This window comes from Odocoileus virginianus, chromosome 15 (genome assembly GCF_023699985.2).
Source record: "Odocoileus virginianus isolate 20LAN1187 ecotype Illinois chromosome 15, Ovbor_1.2, whole genome shotgun sequence".
Taxonomy (NCBI): domain Eukaryota; kingdom Metazoa; phylum Chordata; class Mammalia; order Artiodactyla; family Cervidae; genus Odocoileus; species Odocoileus virginianus.
Genome location: NC_069688.1, coordinates 1734869 through 1750969, shown reverse-complemented (window position 1 = coordinate 1750969; position 16101 = coordinate 1734869). Strand labels below are relative to the sequence as shown.

The 16101-nt window shown below is 51.6% G+C and overlaps 1 protein-coding gene across 5 annotated transcripts in view; it reads right to left on the bottom strand.

The window, feature by feature from the left end:
- Positions 1-16101, bottom strand: part of TRAPPC9 (trafficking protein particle complex subunit 9) — a 393547-nt gene that overhangs the window by 260067 nt on the left and 117379 nt on the right. For all 5 annotated transcript variants that reach the window (XM_070476949.1, XM_070476946.1, XM_070476948.1 and 2 more), the window contains one exon: positions 3429-3553. In XM_070476949.1, the coding sequence (XP_070333050.1) occupies positions 3429-3553 (125 nt within the window). The remainder of the gene's footprint in view (positions 1-3428; positions 3554-16101) is intronic.

Genomic DNA, 16101 nt, shown 5'->3' with positions numbered 1-16101 from the left:
ACCAACCAGGCGCCACGGCCGAGCACAGCTAACACACAAAATCTAACTATCACAACCCCAGTATGGTGGGCTTTGGTAACTGTTCCATGTACACCTGAAAGGAACATGTATTCTGTACTCAACTGGTGAGTGCTCTATAAATGTCAACTGGGTCAAACTGATTGACAGTATAGTTCAAATCTTCTCTATCTTTACTCATTTCTGTCTACTTGCTCTATCAATAATTGAAGGATATTGAACACTCTAGATTAATTTCTTCTTGCAATTCTATCAGTTTTTGCTTCATGTATCTTGAAGCTCTATTATCAGGTATATAAATATTTATAGCTTAAACTTGAAAAATTGAGCCCTTCATCATTATGAAAAGACCTTAATACTCTTTGCTCTGAAGTTTGTTTTTCTCTGTTCCCCATAATGCCACAAAATTGGTGTAAGAATGGTATATCTTTTTCCATCCATTTAGATTCAACCTATTTTTGTCTTTATATTTAAAATTCATTACTTGGAGACAACTGGAGATGGGTCCTGGTTTTTTATCCAATCTGACACTCTCTACCCACAATCAGAGTATTTAGACCACTTACTTTCCATCTGCTTACTGATGTGGTTAAGTTTATTACTGATGTAGTTTAAGTGCTGTTTGTTTTCTGTCCCATTTTCCTTTGCTTCCTTTGCCCTCTCTTTATTCCTTCTTTTGAACTAATTATATATTATTTCTGATTCAACTTCTATCTTCCTCGTTGGTTTATTAACTATAATTTTTTGCTTGTTTATTGCAATGGTTGTAGGGAACTTCCTTAATATGATAAAGGGTGTGTATGAAAAAGCTACAGCTAACATCACACTTAATGATGAAAGACTGAATGGTCCATCTCTACAATCACGCACATGGTTAGTACAATAAAGCAGGAAAAGGAATAAGTTATCTTGCCTGGAAAGGAAGAAGTAAAGCTCTCTGTTCACAGACAACCTGAACAGCTACTGAGAACAGTCTTGTTGGATTTAAGACTCACTTCTTAATTTCCAAGGTTCCTCTGAGTTTTGTGCTCACGGGCCTGTATTAGTGGACACAGTCATCACCTGTCCTTTTGACAAGACAGGCGCAGGAGGAGGAGGCCAAACCGGCACACCTAGACGGCAGGACGCAGACGGGCAGGGTCCGGGCGGGCGACGCGGCCTGGCTCCACCTGCTCTGTAACCAAGGGACGCCTTTACCAGGCCCCTCGACTCGCCCGTCCAGGCAGTCCCCAGTTCTGTCCCTCCCCCACAACCTATGCACAGCTGTTAATAAAACAGCTGCCCAAGATCTTCACTAACAGCCTTGTGAGAAAGGCTTTTCTCCCCAGCTGCAGGTGAGGGGACTGGGGCTCAGCGGTTTTCAGGGGGCGGCCTGCAGGCAGGGGCGGGGCTGCCAGCGTCCTCCGCTCAATCCCTCGCTGCCCGGAAAGTGGCCAGCATGACTGGCTCCCCCGGGACGTGCCCCTGGACCCCGCTGCTGCCCTGCAGACGGAGCAGCCAAGGGTCAGACAGGCCATGCCGAGGAGCCTGCTTACAACAACCTGACGTCTCGCGTGCAGCCACCTCCACGCCATCTGCTTCCAACCCGAGGGGTCCTCTGGGCTGGTGGATGGGCGTGGAGTGGCCGAGCGGGGAGCGACTCTCCGTGGGAGTCTAAGGAAACACATGTTCCCCCTCCCCACTTCCGGAGGGGCTCCCCAGAAGCCGCTGTCACTGAATTACTTGTTTCCATGACTACACCGTTCCTCAGCGAGGATTTTACAGGTTTAGCATGTTCCCAATTAAAGCTGTCCTTGCTCTGGGGAGAAGGATGATGCAACAGACTCAGCGGTGCCAGGACCCACACGATGGCCCCAGAAGCACAGAACAGCCACGGACACCCTTGCCCCACCGAGCCTCACGGGGGCACTTCTGGACCTCCGCGGACAGGTGCGGACTCACCGCACCCCTCACCGAGCACAGACCTCAGACAAGCCAGGCGGCTCTTTCCCATCACAAAGGCTTCCGCAAGACAGCACGCCCGCCCGACTGCACGCCAACAGCTCGAAGAGCAGCCACGTGTGTGATGTGGATAAAGGACAGTCACGCCCCCGCCACCACCAACGGCAGACGGAAGTGAGTGGGGCACACAGCCAACCGCAAAGGCAAATGGAACGACGCTGAGGGGCCTGACCCGGGAGGAGGGACATGGCGGCGGTCATCACAAGATGGCAGGGGAGAGACACCCGGGACCCTGGGAGGAAGCCGCCTCCCCAGATTCCCCTCCACGGCTCCCTGCCGACAAGCCCTCCAATGCCCCTGGTCCCTGCCTCCTGCGCCTGTGGACCTCCGCTGAGATCTTCTTCCCATACCCCAGGGCGCTTGGCCGGCACAAGAGCCCAAGCACAGCCCTCAAGCTTCTGAGCAAGGGTCTAAGTGACAAAGGACCTCAGTCCTACCAGCCTCCTTCCTCCTCCCTGCAGAGCCCTGAGTGGAGAGACTCCCCCAACCCAGCTCCTGAGCCCTTCACCCACCGATGCACCCACTGTCGACCCAGACAGGCATGGTCCCCACCCCCCACAGCTTCACGGCAGGCGGCCTCGAGGCCCTTCCAGCGTCGTCTCGTTTCATCAGGACCAGCCCCTGTGGCTCACACTCTGTTGACCTGCTGAATCACGGGCGGTGCGGCCAGCCTCCTCTGACAGGTTGAGCCAGGCACTGCCCCTGTTAGATGTGGAGAGTGTGAGCAGCGCCCCGAGAGGCTGGGCCTGCATGCGGCCTGCCCAACGTCACTGTGGCTGACACTGCGCCTGCACCCCGGTCACAGCTGTGGAGACGCTGGTGCCCGCACTGCAAACACTCTGCCTGGGCAGGGGCGTCCACCGCGACCCCGGAAGCTGATGGCGCGACGGCGATGCGCTTGGCCCTGATTCTCTCTGCACTCAGAGGAGACAGCTCGTCTCTGCCCCCGGCCCCTTCACGCTAACACCCGCTCCTTACTGTGTTCCCTCTGCCTCCCTTGTTGCCCACAAACCAACGAGCGGAAAGAGCTGCCTGAGGATTAAGAAGCGTTTCTGCGATAAACACCTGAACTGAGAACAGTGACTCAACAGATACAGTTTTCAAGTGAACAAGAAAAAGGCGGGCGATGTCCTACTTCCATCAGGACAGTCCTCCATTCAACCCGCAAATTCCCGCAGCTTCAGGACGCCCGCATCAGCAGCAGCAGCACATAAAGCACTCGAGCTCCGGTGTGACAGGCTCCCGAACCTCACGGGGAAGGAGAGACACCGAGACACTGGCTTCCCACAGACACACATCTGTCGGCAGACACCCTCTCCTTTCTGAAAAGCACACAAACTTTGCCACGGAGAGGCCCTGCAAAAGCCGGGAGTGCCGAGTGCCTTGGCGGGCTGCTGGGGCCGACTCACCTTCACGTGGCCCGGCTCCCCGGGCCGGCCGCCCTCAGCCGCGTTCACGGGCTTGCTCTCCACCCGGGGCCTCACCACCTGGCGGAAGGGGCTGCATAGCGGAAAGCCGCTCACGCTGATGCCATCTGAAAAGAGGAAGAGAGAATCGTGAGTCAGAGCTTGATCTGATTTCTTTTTTTTAATGTAGATTTTATTCAAAGATCACTAGCATCTGGAGCAGTGCTCCGGTGTGTTCTTGCTGCTCCGTCTCGTGTTAAGGCCAGCCGCCTGGTGAATCTCCCGTGCACGCGGTCACACCCGCTACAGACCAAAGCGGAGGACAGGCCACCCCTGAGAAGGGCTGGGTGCCTTTCCACCGCCCGGCGCGAGGCCTGGCCCTGGCCCCTCGTCACTGCCCGCCCCAGCCTGGCTGCCTGTGCTTGGACCCCCCGCCGTCACCTGGCCTGCATGAGCCGCTCCCGAAGCCTGCATTCCCGAGGCTGGCTTCACCCTGCCCCCTAACTCAGTCTGCAAGTCGCCTCCTCTCCCAGCCCCAGGAGCCACGACTGGGTCACAGGACTGTGTGGACCCCTGGAGAGCGCCCACCACCGCTGGCTCTCTCTCCTAGTACCTGACATCACCTGTCAGCCTCACCTGGGACTCACCCTGAAGTCCGTGGTCTCACACCTGCGTCCCACCCGCCCAGAAGTCTTGTTAGCTCTCAAGGTGCTTCCCAAAACGGCCTTCAAGGCTACCACCGGGTCTGGGTCCCACCACCTCCCTCCGGGACAGCAGAGGAGGCCTCCTGGACTGCCCCTCACGTGCCCGTCCATATCCCCCACAGCAGTCCGTCCCCGGAAATGTCGGTCAGGTCACGCCCCTCCCGCTGGACAGCACGATGGCCACACGAGGCTGAAGAAAAATGCCACCCAGTCTCATTTCCAGACCATAAACACTGCTAACAGGAGTGCAGATAAGTATCTTCTGTGCCCCCCAAAACACTGACTCAGTTATCAACTAGAGGCACTTCTAAATCAGACCACCAGTTGTGAAGAAACGTTTGCTGGGAGCATCGCCATGAAAAGTTAGTTTTTAAATGATTTGCATTAAGCAGAGAAGCAGCAGACCCAAAACACAATCTCAGGTAGTGGCTGCAGAACAGTTTATGAATCCCTTGAATCCCAGCAGAAAGTCGACAGAGCGGCAGAGCAACGCCAAAACTCAGAGACACGCAAGCCAGGCGCCAACGCGTCACCCAACCGGCGAGCAGGGGAGCACGGACCCCACGAGCAGCTCAGACTCGACAGGGACCAACAGCACTTCAGGAGCGCCTCCTGATCACAGCAGGACCAGTGGGACCAACCCGGCCACCGAGAACCCCTAGAGGGCATGGACACAGCCGCTCTCAAACCTCTCCAAGGTACTGGAGGGCTAACAAGACCGGGAAGAGCTTGCGACCACCATCCGGGCATCAGCCTTCCCCAGAGGCACCTTCGGCTCCTGGAGAATGGATAGAGGGACTGAGAGTCCAAGGAGAGCTGCTCACACTCCCTGGACGTGGTGGGGAAACAGGGACCTTCGGCGGCTCCCGAGGGGGGTGGGCGGTAAGCCCCAGAAGCTCTGGGTGGGGACCCCAGAGGGCGACATGCTGAGCGAAGCGCAAAACGGAAACAAGTGGCTCCAGGGACCAGAGCCCAGCTTCCATCAGGTCTGTGTGTGCAACTGGACTTGGGCGGCTCTTCTGCCAAAACACGCTCCCTGTCGGCCCTACCCCACCCTGGTCTCCTCGCTTTGTGTGCCTGTGACCACCATCTCTGTGGATCCTGACACCCCACTTTGTCATCACGCGTCCCCAGCCACCCTGGCAGACAATGCTACTTCCTCAGCACCCCAGCACCGCCCGCGCCCCAGGCAGCCCTGCGTCCAGGAAGACCAGCTGCAAGGCAGGGCCTGGAGGACTCAGACAGGCCAGAGAACGTGGAACGTCTGTCACGAGGCTGGGACCTGGTGAACGTGCAACAAAAATTGCTATTATGATTATGACAACAATCGATACGCATGCCCGAGATCCCTTACATGACCTAAACCCCTGAGGACCAGGCTCTTCTCAATTTCACTACCGTGCCCCCACAGCAGCTGCAAAGGCCCCAGCAAGTCACAAACCCACAGCACAACTTAAGTAAATGAAAAAAATCACAGGCCAAATTTGGCAGTTTACACACCATGGTCAACGAAAATTCCATCATCCCAAAGTCACATTCAAAGATCAACTTGATTCTCCATTAACTGAAATTTCATCATGTGTCCCTGTGCAAAGACCCATTTGCAAAAGTCAATCCAAAGCCGTGAGGTTTGAATGAGCTTTTTCTCTCCTTCTCCTCCTTCCCCCAGCACCATGGGGATAATCTATAAAGCCCTCCACCACACCACAGTGCCTGCTGTGAACGGTACCAGTATCACGAACACAGACATCTGCAAAACACAAACCCCACACTCTTGGGCCTCCGACCCTAGACACCAGGTCCAGCAGGGCCTGTCAGGGAGCCCCCGAGGCCGTCCCTGCTGAGTTAAGGCAGGCACCCAACGGACTTAAATGCCTTCCCCTCACTCCCCACACACGGCCTGGGGTACAGCACACCTCACCCTTCCCTGGGCAAGCCTCCATCACTAGCAAGTGACGCACTTGCTGCTGGCTCCCAGAGGCCTGGGGTTCTTGTGGGCCTCATTCCACACCCGTAACCACACTGCACACTCCCTTTCCGCAGGGTCCAGGGGCTCTATGCTGCAGCAGGCAATGTCCTGAGCAGAAGGCCTATTTGTTCTTCCCTCTCCACCCCAGGTGGTTCCCGGAGAGGCTCTGATGCAGCCTTGGTGAGAGGTGGAGACCTTTCAGCAGCAGCAGCAGATCCAAAGGATGGACATGAGATGTCGGCAGGGTCTCAAAGAGTCTTTCTAAGACTTGATCTAGAAAGGGTGGGGCAGGCAGGGTGGTCCCTCCCGAAGCCACAGGCTCTCAAGACACAGGCTGGGGCCTTCCTGCACCCACCGTTCTCACCACACAGAGACTGAGCAACCCACAGCACCCTGCGACCTCAGGATGCTTGACTCAAAAATGGGATCCAATGCAAGGGAACTGGTGAGAAGTGGCACCGGAGGGCTCTGGGATGTTGGCCCTGAGCCGAAAAGGTTAAAAATTAGACCTGAAATTTGCCTCCTTTTCTGACAAAGACCTCAAAACCTCACGGAAACCTTAGAAACCGGTAATCTTCAAGCTCAGAAGAAATATACACTAAGAAAGCTACTCTCTGCCTTCACAGACTAAAATATTCTGCCCCCCTGATCCAATCAAGAATGGAAAAGACAAGCGATGTATAAATGATAAACGGGGACAGAGGTCGGCAGCGAGGATGGCAGGCAGCAGAGAAGCCCTTGGCCTGTGTGGGGCCGGGCCAGAGAGGAAGCAACAGAGGGCGGTGAGAGGCTGGATGGGGCCAGGGCTGAGCGAGGAGGGGCCGCTCCCAGGCGGGCAGGTGGGCACAGGGGGGAAGCTCTGCTCAGCCGTTATCGGCCAGTCCTCCTGCCAACCCAGGCTACCGCAAATAGAACAGGGAACAGACGGGAATGACAACTAATGGGGAGACAAGACCAAAAACAGTCACCAACAGACGAAGGCAGCCTCGTGGGGAGACCGCCGCGGAGCTGGGCAGACTTATGAGGACAGAGGGTATTTAAGAATGGGACGAGCCTGGCAGAGCATCGTGAATCAAACTGAGCGTTTAGAGAGAACTTCAGAGTTTCTGTTTATAGTGTTCAATTTTTCTATTAAGAGCATCTCTGTGGGCAATTCAGAAATACAGTCTAACATGCTAAAATAGTAACATGTCTCTCGAAGTCGGCTGTATCCAAGCACGGGTGACAACTGCGAGGGATGACAGCTGGAAGTGGGATGCATGTGGTGGGAGAAGCCGCACACACACGGCAGAAACGCCGCCCCAAGCGGGGCTGGTGGCCGCGTGTCTCCTGTGTCTCAGCGCGGCAGCAGGTCCTTAGGACACGGCACTGACTGCTCCGCATGCTCCACGAGGTGGGGTGGGCATGATCTTATCGGCTCTGCAGATGAGGGACCGGCGAGCCCGAGAAGGTACATAATTTAGCAGTTCATCAGCGGCGCGGCGAGAACCAGAAGTCAGGACTGTTGGATCCGTGAAGACCCAGAACAGCCGGGACAAGCAGCACACCTCCGCCCTCCTGGGAGCATCCAGAAAGCCTCCCAGGCAGGCTGCTCCGTGGCCAAAGCCTACACAGCACCTCCTGGGAGGCCTCTCACAGTGGCTTGGCATCCGTCTCCGGTTGGGCGTGGGGAGGGCCACTCAGGGGATGGTCTGCTTTTGTGCACTTTTGAGAGACCCTAATGCCATAGGCTGAATGCACATTTTTCTCACTGGTGCCAGGTGTGCGAAATAAACTAAAGCAGGATAAAATACATCTACAAAGGCCAAAGGAGATGACCATCTCCTGGTGGGAGCTTGTCAGGGCACGCTGTTGCAGGTGGGATGTATTTTGAAGATGCTTTTTCAGTTATTCATAAAGCCCATGGGTGCCAAAAAGCCCATCTGGTGATCATAAAACATCCTCAGGAAAACCAAAGCGGGAGAAACATTTGGCTCAGGAATCAGGCAACACTCGGCCTCAATCTCCACAGGGAAAGTGGTGTGTTCATTCATTCAGAGACTTTGGGATATGCTTAGGAAGAAAAATAATTCATGTAGAAACACTGGCCTTTATACACTGTCAACAAGGCAGCAGCCCTCGGCCCACGCCCACCCCTCTGATGGCGCTGGCCTTCCGTCCCTCTAGAGCAGGGGGTGGCGCCCCTCCCGTGGGGCCCCGTCGGTCCTCACTGCTCTCGGCCCATGGACGGCCTCTCCATCCTCCACATACTCTCATTCCAGGCACCCTCACCCAGTGCCAGAGCATCTCATCTTAACGTAGTTACAGAGGCATGACTAACGTATCGTAACCTGCAGATGTTTCAAGGGTACAATCAGGGGAGTTCTGACATTCGTAAAACAAGCAGAGCAACTGAGACAGTGAACGTGTAATAGATCCCACGTGTGCATAGATGTCTGAACACTGCGACTGAGACAGTGAACATGTAACAGAGGGCACGTGTGCACAGACATCTGAATGCTGGGCTGGAGTCAAGTCTGCCTGTTCTCAGCGTAACCACCCCACCTCCCAGCATCTGCTGCCAATGAGGCGGCATCACACACAGTCCTTTGAAGCTGCAGCCCTGAAATCTAGGAGTAAGACCTGCTTCCAGTGACCCAGGTAAGAGAAGAAACACAGGTACAGATCCACAGTGCAGTGGATACGAGGCGCACCCTCACTGCGACGTCCGACTGTCACCTCCAAGGTAAAGCGCGAATCCACACCTCTTCATGGCAGACCAGGTGTCTGACATGTTCCAAGAGTCTGTTTCCTAAGAGATCACATTTGGAAGCCTGCTGAAGACAATGCTTGCCTTTGCTGAAAAGCAACACCATTTGAGTCACAGGCCACATAGGAAACCAACTACAGTGGATTTTTAAACCACTGAACAGTCCTGTTATCTTTAGGACATTACTGAATTTCTCCCCTTCTAAAGATGGTTAAGGGAAAAAAGAATCAGGTCACACCAGAGCAGATGACGCTTCTTCAAAGATAAGGACCCCAGTCACCCCTGGTCATGGAGCCCTGAAATGGGAGCCCGAAAGTGCCACCTTCTTTTCTTTGGAAATCTCCAAAGAAGTGAAGGATGAAGAGAGTAGAGGGCATACTGCATAGCACAGGGAACTATAATCAATATTCTATGATAAACCATGATGGAGAAGAACATGACTATATATACATGTATAACTGAATCACTTTGCTCTATAGCAGAAATTAACACTGTAAATCAACTAGACTTCAATTTTTTTTAAAAAAAGTTTTTTAAAAAGACATGAGGATGTGTTCAAATTCCAGGTATGTTCTCTTTCTCTTGTTGTTCAGTCACTAAATTGTGTCTGACTCTTTGGGACCCCAAGGACTGCAGCACGATCAGCTTCCCTGTCCTTCACCATCTCCCAGAGTTTGCTCAAACTCATGTCCATTGAGTCGGTGATGCCATTCAACCATCTCATCCTCTGTCATCCCCTTCTCCTCCTGCTTTCAACCTTTCCCAGCTTCAGGGTCTTTTTTAATGAGTCAGCTCTTCACATCAGGTGGCCAAAGTATTGGAGCTTCCGCATCAGTCCTTCCGATGAACATGACTGATTTCCTTTAGGATTGACTGGATGGATCTCCTTGCACTCCAAGGGGCTCTCAAGAGTCTTCTCCAACACCACAGTAAAATCATCAATCCTTCGGCACTCCGCTTTCTCTGTCCGGAAGCAATCTCCTCAAGGAGCACTGGACACGGAGGCAGAGTCCAGGCCCTGCCCCATCCCCGGGAAAGAGCAACACTGATAACTGGTCTACAGAAGTGTCCTCAGCAGTGCTCACAAGTGCTGCACCCACGCTTTCACTCTGGTCTTACACACCTTTCACACCTTGTTTACAGGTATTATTCCATTCCTACTTACAAACACAAATAAATGAACACCAATTCTCTAAAGAAGGCCTCAGAAATAGCCCAATTAGCATGTTATTTTAGGATAAAATTCAGAAAAACCAAACGAGAATACTGCCAATTTGGAAATAGGATGCCTTTTCCACAGGATAACAAAGGGAGAACAGTGGTCCCAGGCCAAATAATGACACATGCTTGTTCTTTTAAAAACAAGAAATTCAAATTACAGCCTGAATGTCTGAACCCTCTTCACAGCAGTCCTCAAGCACCGCACAACCCTGGAAGGTTGGGAAAGTCATTATTTCTTCATTAAAGAGTCAGCCACACCACAGAAATCACAAAGCTGATGGCTTCAAGTCAGAACATTAGTTTTAGGAATTGTCAAAAGGAAAGGTTCACCCTAGCATCATCCCCTGAAACCTTTTCTCCGAAATAAATCAGTTGTTAATACAAATTCTCTTGTGGAATAGCTGTAAGAATTCTCTCAGCGCGCACGCACACACACACACACACACATTTCAAAAATTAAGTTCCCAAAACTTGCTTTCTGCCACAGTTTTTACACATGCATGAAAAACTATTTTCCCAGCCCTCCTTCTTTCATGCCCTTAGGTCCTGCTCATCCTGTGAGCTTCACCTGCATCATCACCTCCATTGACAAGTCTTGCCCCACTTCCTGTCATAGCAGCAGTTACCTGCCCAGCACTTAGCAAAGCTGCAATTTTTCATTTACGAGTGAAACTACCTGTCTCTCTCACCAGACCTGTGCAGGCTTAACAGAGTGATTAAAATCAAACAACACTGGAGACCTTTAGAGGCAACACCCCCATCACAGCTGACCAAAGCCACACACGACCCCTGGTCACCCTCCTGGCGTTTCCCGGCACAGACTTCTGACAGACAGCACTGCCTGAGAGGCGGGCAGGGGCTGCATCGCACCTTACACCTCCGGACCGTCCCGAGAGCAGCACGGCACAGACACGCCTCGCTCTACTGCGCCTCACAGATACGGCGCTTCTTACACACTCGAGGTCTGTGGAAGCCCTGCTGGGGACATTTTTCCAACAGCATCTGCTCACTTCATGTCTGTCTCGTATCTTGGGACTCCTCACGGTAGTTTCAACTTTTTCATTATTATGATGTTATGGTGGTCTGTGATCAGTGATATTTGATGTTACTATTATAGCTGTTTTGGCATTTTTAACTAAGTCATGTGCATTCTTTTCTCAGACATAATGCTACTGCACACTGAACAGAATACAGTATACACATAACTTTTTTCCATTTATTTTTATTAGTTGGAGGCTAATTACTTTACAATATTGTAGTCGTTTTTGCCATACATTGACATGAATCAGCCATGGATTTACATGTGTTCCCCATCCTGATCCCCACTCCCACCTCCCTCCCCATCCCATCCCTCTGGGTCTTCCCAGGGCACCAGCCCCGAGCACATGCCTCATGCATCCAACCTGGACTGGCGATCTGTTTCACACTTGATAATATACAGGTTTCGATGCTATTCTCTCAGATCATCCCACCCTCACCTTCTCCCATAGAGTCCAAAAGTCTGTTCTATACATCTGTGTCTCTTTTTCTGTCTTACATATAGGGTTATCATTACCATCTTTCTAAATTCCATATATATGCGTTAGTATACTGTATTGGTGTTTTTCTTTCTGGCTTACTTCACTCTGTATAATGGGCTCCAGTTTCATCCATCTCATTAGAACTGATTCAAATGTATTCTTTTTAATGGCTGAGTAATATTCCATGGTGTATATGTACCATAGCTTCCTTATCCATTCATCTGCTGATGGACATCTAGGTTACTTCCATGTCCTGGCTATTATAAACAGTGCTGCAATGAACATTGGGGTATATGTGTCTCTTTCAGATCTGGTTTCCTCGGTGTGTATGCCCAGGAGTGGGATTGCTGGGTCATATGGCAGTTCTATTTCCAGTTTTTTAAGGAATCTCCACACTGTTCTCCATAGTGGCTGTACTAGTTTGCATTCCCACCAACAGTGTAAGAGGGTTCCCTTTTCTCCACACCCTCTCCAGCATTTATTGCTTGTAGACTTTTGGATAGCAGCCATTCTGACTGGCGTGTACTGGTACCTCATTGAGGTTTTGATTTGCATTTCTCTGATAATGAGTGATGTTGAACATCTTTTCATGTGTTTGTTAGCCAGCTGTATGTCTTCTTTGGAGAAATGTCTGTTTAGATCTTTGGCTCATTTTTTGACTGGGTCATTTATTTTTCTGCAATTGAGCTGCAGGAGTTGCTTATATATTTTTGAGATGAATCCTTTCTTCATTTGCTATTATTTTCTCCCATTCTGAAGGCTGTCTTTTCACCTTGCTTATAGTTTCCTTTGTTGTGCAAAAGCTTTTAAGTTTAATTAGGTCCCATTTGTTTATTTTTGCTTTTATTTCCAATATTCTGGGAGGTGGGTAATAGAGGATCTTGCTGTGATTTATGTTGGAGAGTGTTTTGCCTATGTTCTCCTCTAGGAGTTTTATAGTTTCTGGTCTTAGGTTTAGATCTTTAATCCATTTTGAGTTTATTTTTGTGTATGGTGTTAGAAAGTGTTCTAGTTTCACTCTTTGACAAGTGGTTGACCAGTTTTCCCAGCACCACTTGTTAAAGAGGTTGTCATTTTTCCATTGTACATTCTTGCCTCCTTTGTCAAAGATAAGGTGTTCATAGGTACATGGATTTATCTCTGGGCTTTCTATTTTGTTCCACTGATCTATATTTCTGTCTTTGTGCCAATACCATATTGTCTTGATGACTTACACATAACACTTATAAGAACTGAGAAACAAACAATCCTATGACCCACTGTAACTGCAGTGTTCACTTTATTGTGGTTGTCTGGAACTGAACCCATAATATCTCCAAGGTGTGCCTGTGCATGGAATAGACACGCCAGAAATATCTGTGGAGGGGAAAATACACGCCCTAATTGCTTACTTGACTAAACTACACACTACATTATAAAAACCAAGAAAGAAATTAAGTCTTGTTACTTAATTAGAACAGTTCAGTCGTTCAGCATGTCTGACTCTTTGCAACCCCATGGACTGCAGCACACCAGGCTTCCCTGTCCATCACCATCTCCCGGAGCTTGCTCAAACTCATGTCCACTGAGTTGGTGATGCCATCCAATCATCTCATCCTGTCATCCCCTGTGACCCATGTATTACTAGTATTCTGATTAGAACAGAATACTAGTAATCTGTTACACTTCTATAACTTCAAACATTCCATAATATCCACTCCCATTCAAGTACTTATGACTCCCATATACACACACACACACACACACACACACACACAAGATTCCCTCAAAAACTGAACAGGATAATTAAAACGGATATACAGATGAATTCCACCAAGCACTTAAAAAATTAAAACCAATGCTCCTCAGACATTTCCAAAACTTGAGAAGGGGAACACAACACTCCCAAATTCATTTTCAGACTTGGAGAATGAGGTTTATTCTGGAAGTTTTTCTGGAAGAAAGACAGTCTATGTCAATGGTCCCCAAACTTGGATGTTTATATGAACCATTTGGGACACTTCACGACATCCTGAGGCCCAGGTCACAGTCCACACCTATGAAATCATGAAGTCTAGAGCAGGAGCCAGGCAGAGCTTTTAAAGATCCCCAGCTGATTCCAACATGCAGCAGGGTTCGACCCCCTCTCTGGTCTACACTCAAAGGCAGTAGGCCTAAGAAGACATGGCCAGTCAGAAATGTAAGTAATTCAGTGTTTCTGGCCAACAACCCGAATGATGGAGAAGAGACAGGTGGGCAAGGAGGCCACACAGGCAGCCAGGGCAGGACCACACCCACCGTCCTGGCGGCGAGGGCCCTTGGAAGGTGCAGGGCAGGAGGGGGATGTGGACAGGTTCCCCTCAGAGAAAGGACTGCAGGGAAACCACGGACGACAGCGAAGAGGGGGCAGAGTGAGCTGCTGGGAGACCACTCAGAAGGCTCCCAACAGGGTCCAGATGAGCAATGACCAGAGTCTGAAGCAGAGCACTGATGATGGGAATGGAGAGATGAGCTGGAGAGGCTGAGAAAACAAAACTGACAGGCTTGGTGCAATCGAGAGCTCACAGCACTCTGGCCTGCAGGGATCCATGGAAGTCACCTCTTTCACCTTTTGGGGGGGAAAAACCCTCTTCAATCACCTCTCCTGAACACCCAATCGGTCTCCTGAGAATCATCACCACCACCTTGGTGGTCACATGAGCAAACGGCCCAGAAGACTTCAGCCTCGGTGCCCGCAGTAAGATCACCTGTTGCTGATGAATGACAAACACCTGGATTTCATCCTGTCCTGGTGGTTCAGAGAGTTATTTTCCAACCTGAGTTCAGACCTGAGTCAGCTGTCCCTCTTGTGGGCGGACAGGGACCAGAGGACCAGGGGACCAGTGTGCCCCACAGGTTATGAGACAGCGGGGGGCAAGAGCCCGGCTCTCTGTCTCAATCAGAGGTGCCCCCGGAGCTCCAGGAAGCAGAAGCAGCCTGACCTTTCCCTCGGCTGAGCCATCGAGCTGTGAGATGATGGCTTGCGAGTTGGAAGGCTGGTGGGTGACGCCAGCTAAACATAACGAGGGGCTGGCTGTCCGCTGCACCATTAACCTTTTCCTTGAGAACAAAAGCAGAGAACCTGCTGAACGCACAACAAAAACAGCATGTAGTCTGACAAATGACCAACACAACCTGAGAATCATTGGAGACCTGATTTAACGGGTGTGGGCTTCTGATTACAGCTTGGAGATGTCGAGAGCTCGGAAAAAAAAAAATCACTTCCATCCTGAAGACAAGAAAACACTTCACAAACTGGAAATTGACTTGTCCTGAACTGATGAGAGAAATAAAGTGCTAGAAAAAACTAACCTGAAATGTGTGGGCAGACACCTCCAGGGGAAAGCAGGACCCCAGTACAGGTGCCTCTGTGGGCCACGAAAGCCAGTACACAGGTTCAGCCAGACACTGCAAATGACTGTGAAGGCCTGGCGTGGGCGAGGAGAGCGGGAAGCCCCCAGCACTGCCATGCACACTGTGTACCACCTTCCACCAGGGACAGGACCTGAGGACGCCCGCTGGGGCTGGTGGGGAGGGGGCCAGAGCCACGGCCCCACAGCAGCCCCTCCCCTCTCCCCCGGGATCAAGGCCCTCAGCTGCGGGGGAAGAGCAGAGCGCAGAGCAGGGGTGCAAACCCCCGCGGCTGGGGGAGGGGAGCGGCAACCAAGCAAGCCTCCCCCTGGCCTCACCTGCCCCATCTCCCCCAGAGCCCTCGGAGCCCACAGTCAGACCTCAGCCCGGGAGTGCAGAGAAGTCTGGCGTTGCGGTGGGGTGAGGTCGACAGTCACTGAGCCATCTGAGCGGAGGCGAGAGAGCACACTGGAGAGGAGGAAGAGGACGCTGGATAGAGCTGTGAGCGATTCCGCTCTGCGACCGTCAACACGGAAGGGAGAAGGCAGCACATGGAACGGATGGAGAGTGAGGAGGAGGAGCAAGAGGGAGGAGACCTCCGGGCCAGGGGCAAGCTTTGGGATTAAAGACAAAGAAAGCCCTGGCCCCGTCTCAGTCTGGGGGCGCTGTAGTGAGCGAGACCAGAAATGCAGACGACTATGGCAAGCTGGGAGCCAGTGTGGCCCCAGGGGACCAGAGGCTGGGGGCACGGAGCCGAGGGTCCGAGCCCACCGTCCAGCTCCCTCCCGGGGATCTAGGGAAAGCGGCCAGCACCTCCACCACATGCTCTCACGTGGGGAAGGGGGGACGGGGCACGTGAGGGGCGGGTGAGGGGGAAGAGGGAAGAGACGCAGTACAGCTTCCAGCCTCCATATGCTGTGGCCTCAGAGAAAATCCAAGTTAAGAATATCTTCTAAAAAATTTTTTAAAAATCCCAACTTTATGAAAACCTCAGGCACCTAGGAATTAAGAAAACAAGAAATCTCCTGATATTAAGATTGCAACTGGTATTTGATTTCTGGGTAATTCAAGTAATTCTGGTCTTTAAAAAGTAAGACTGAGTTTTCCCAGAATGAGTGTTTGCTTTTGCGGAGAGCGGCAGACC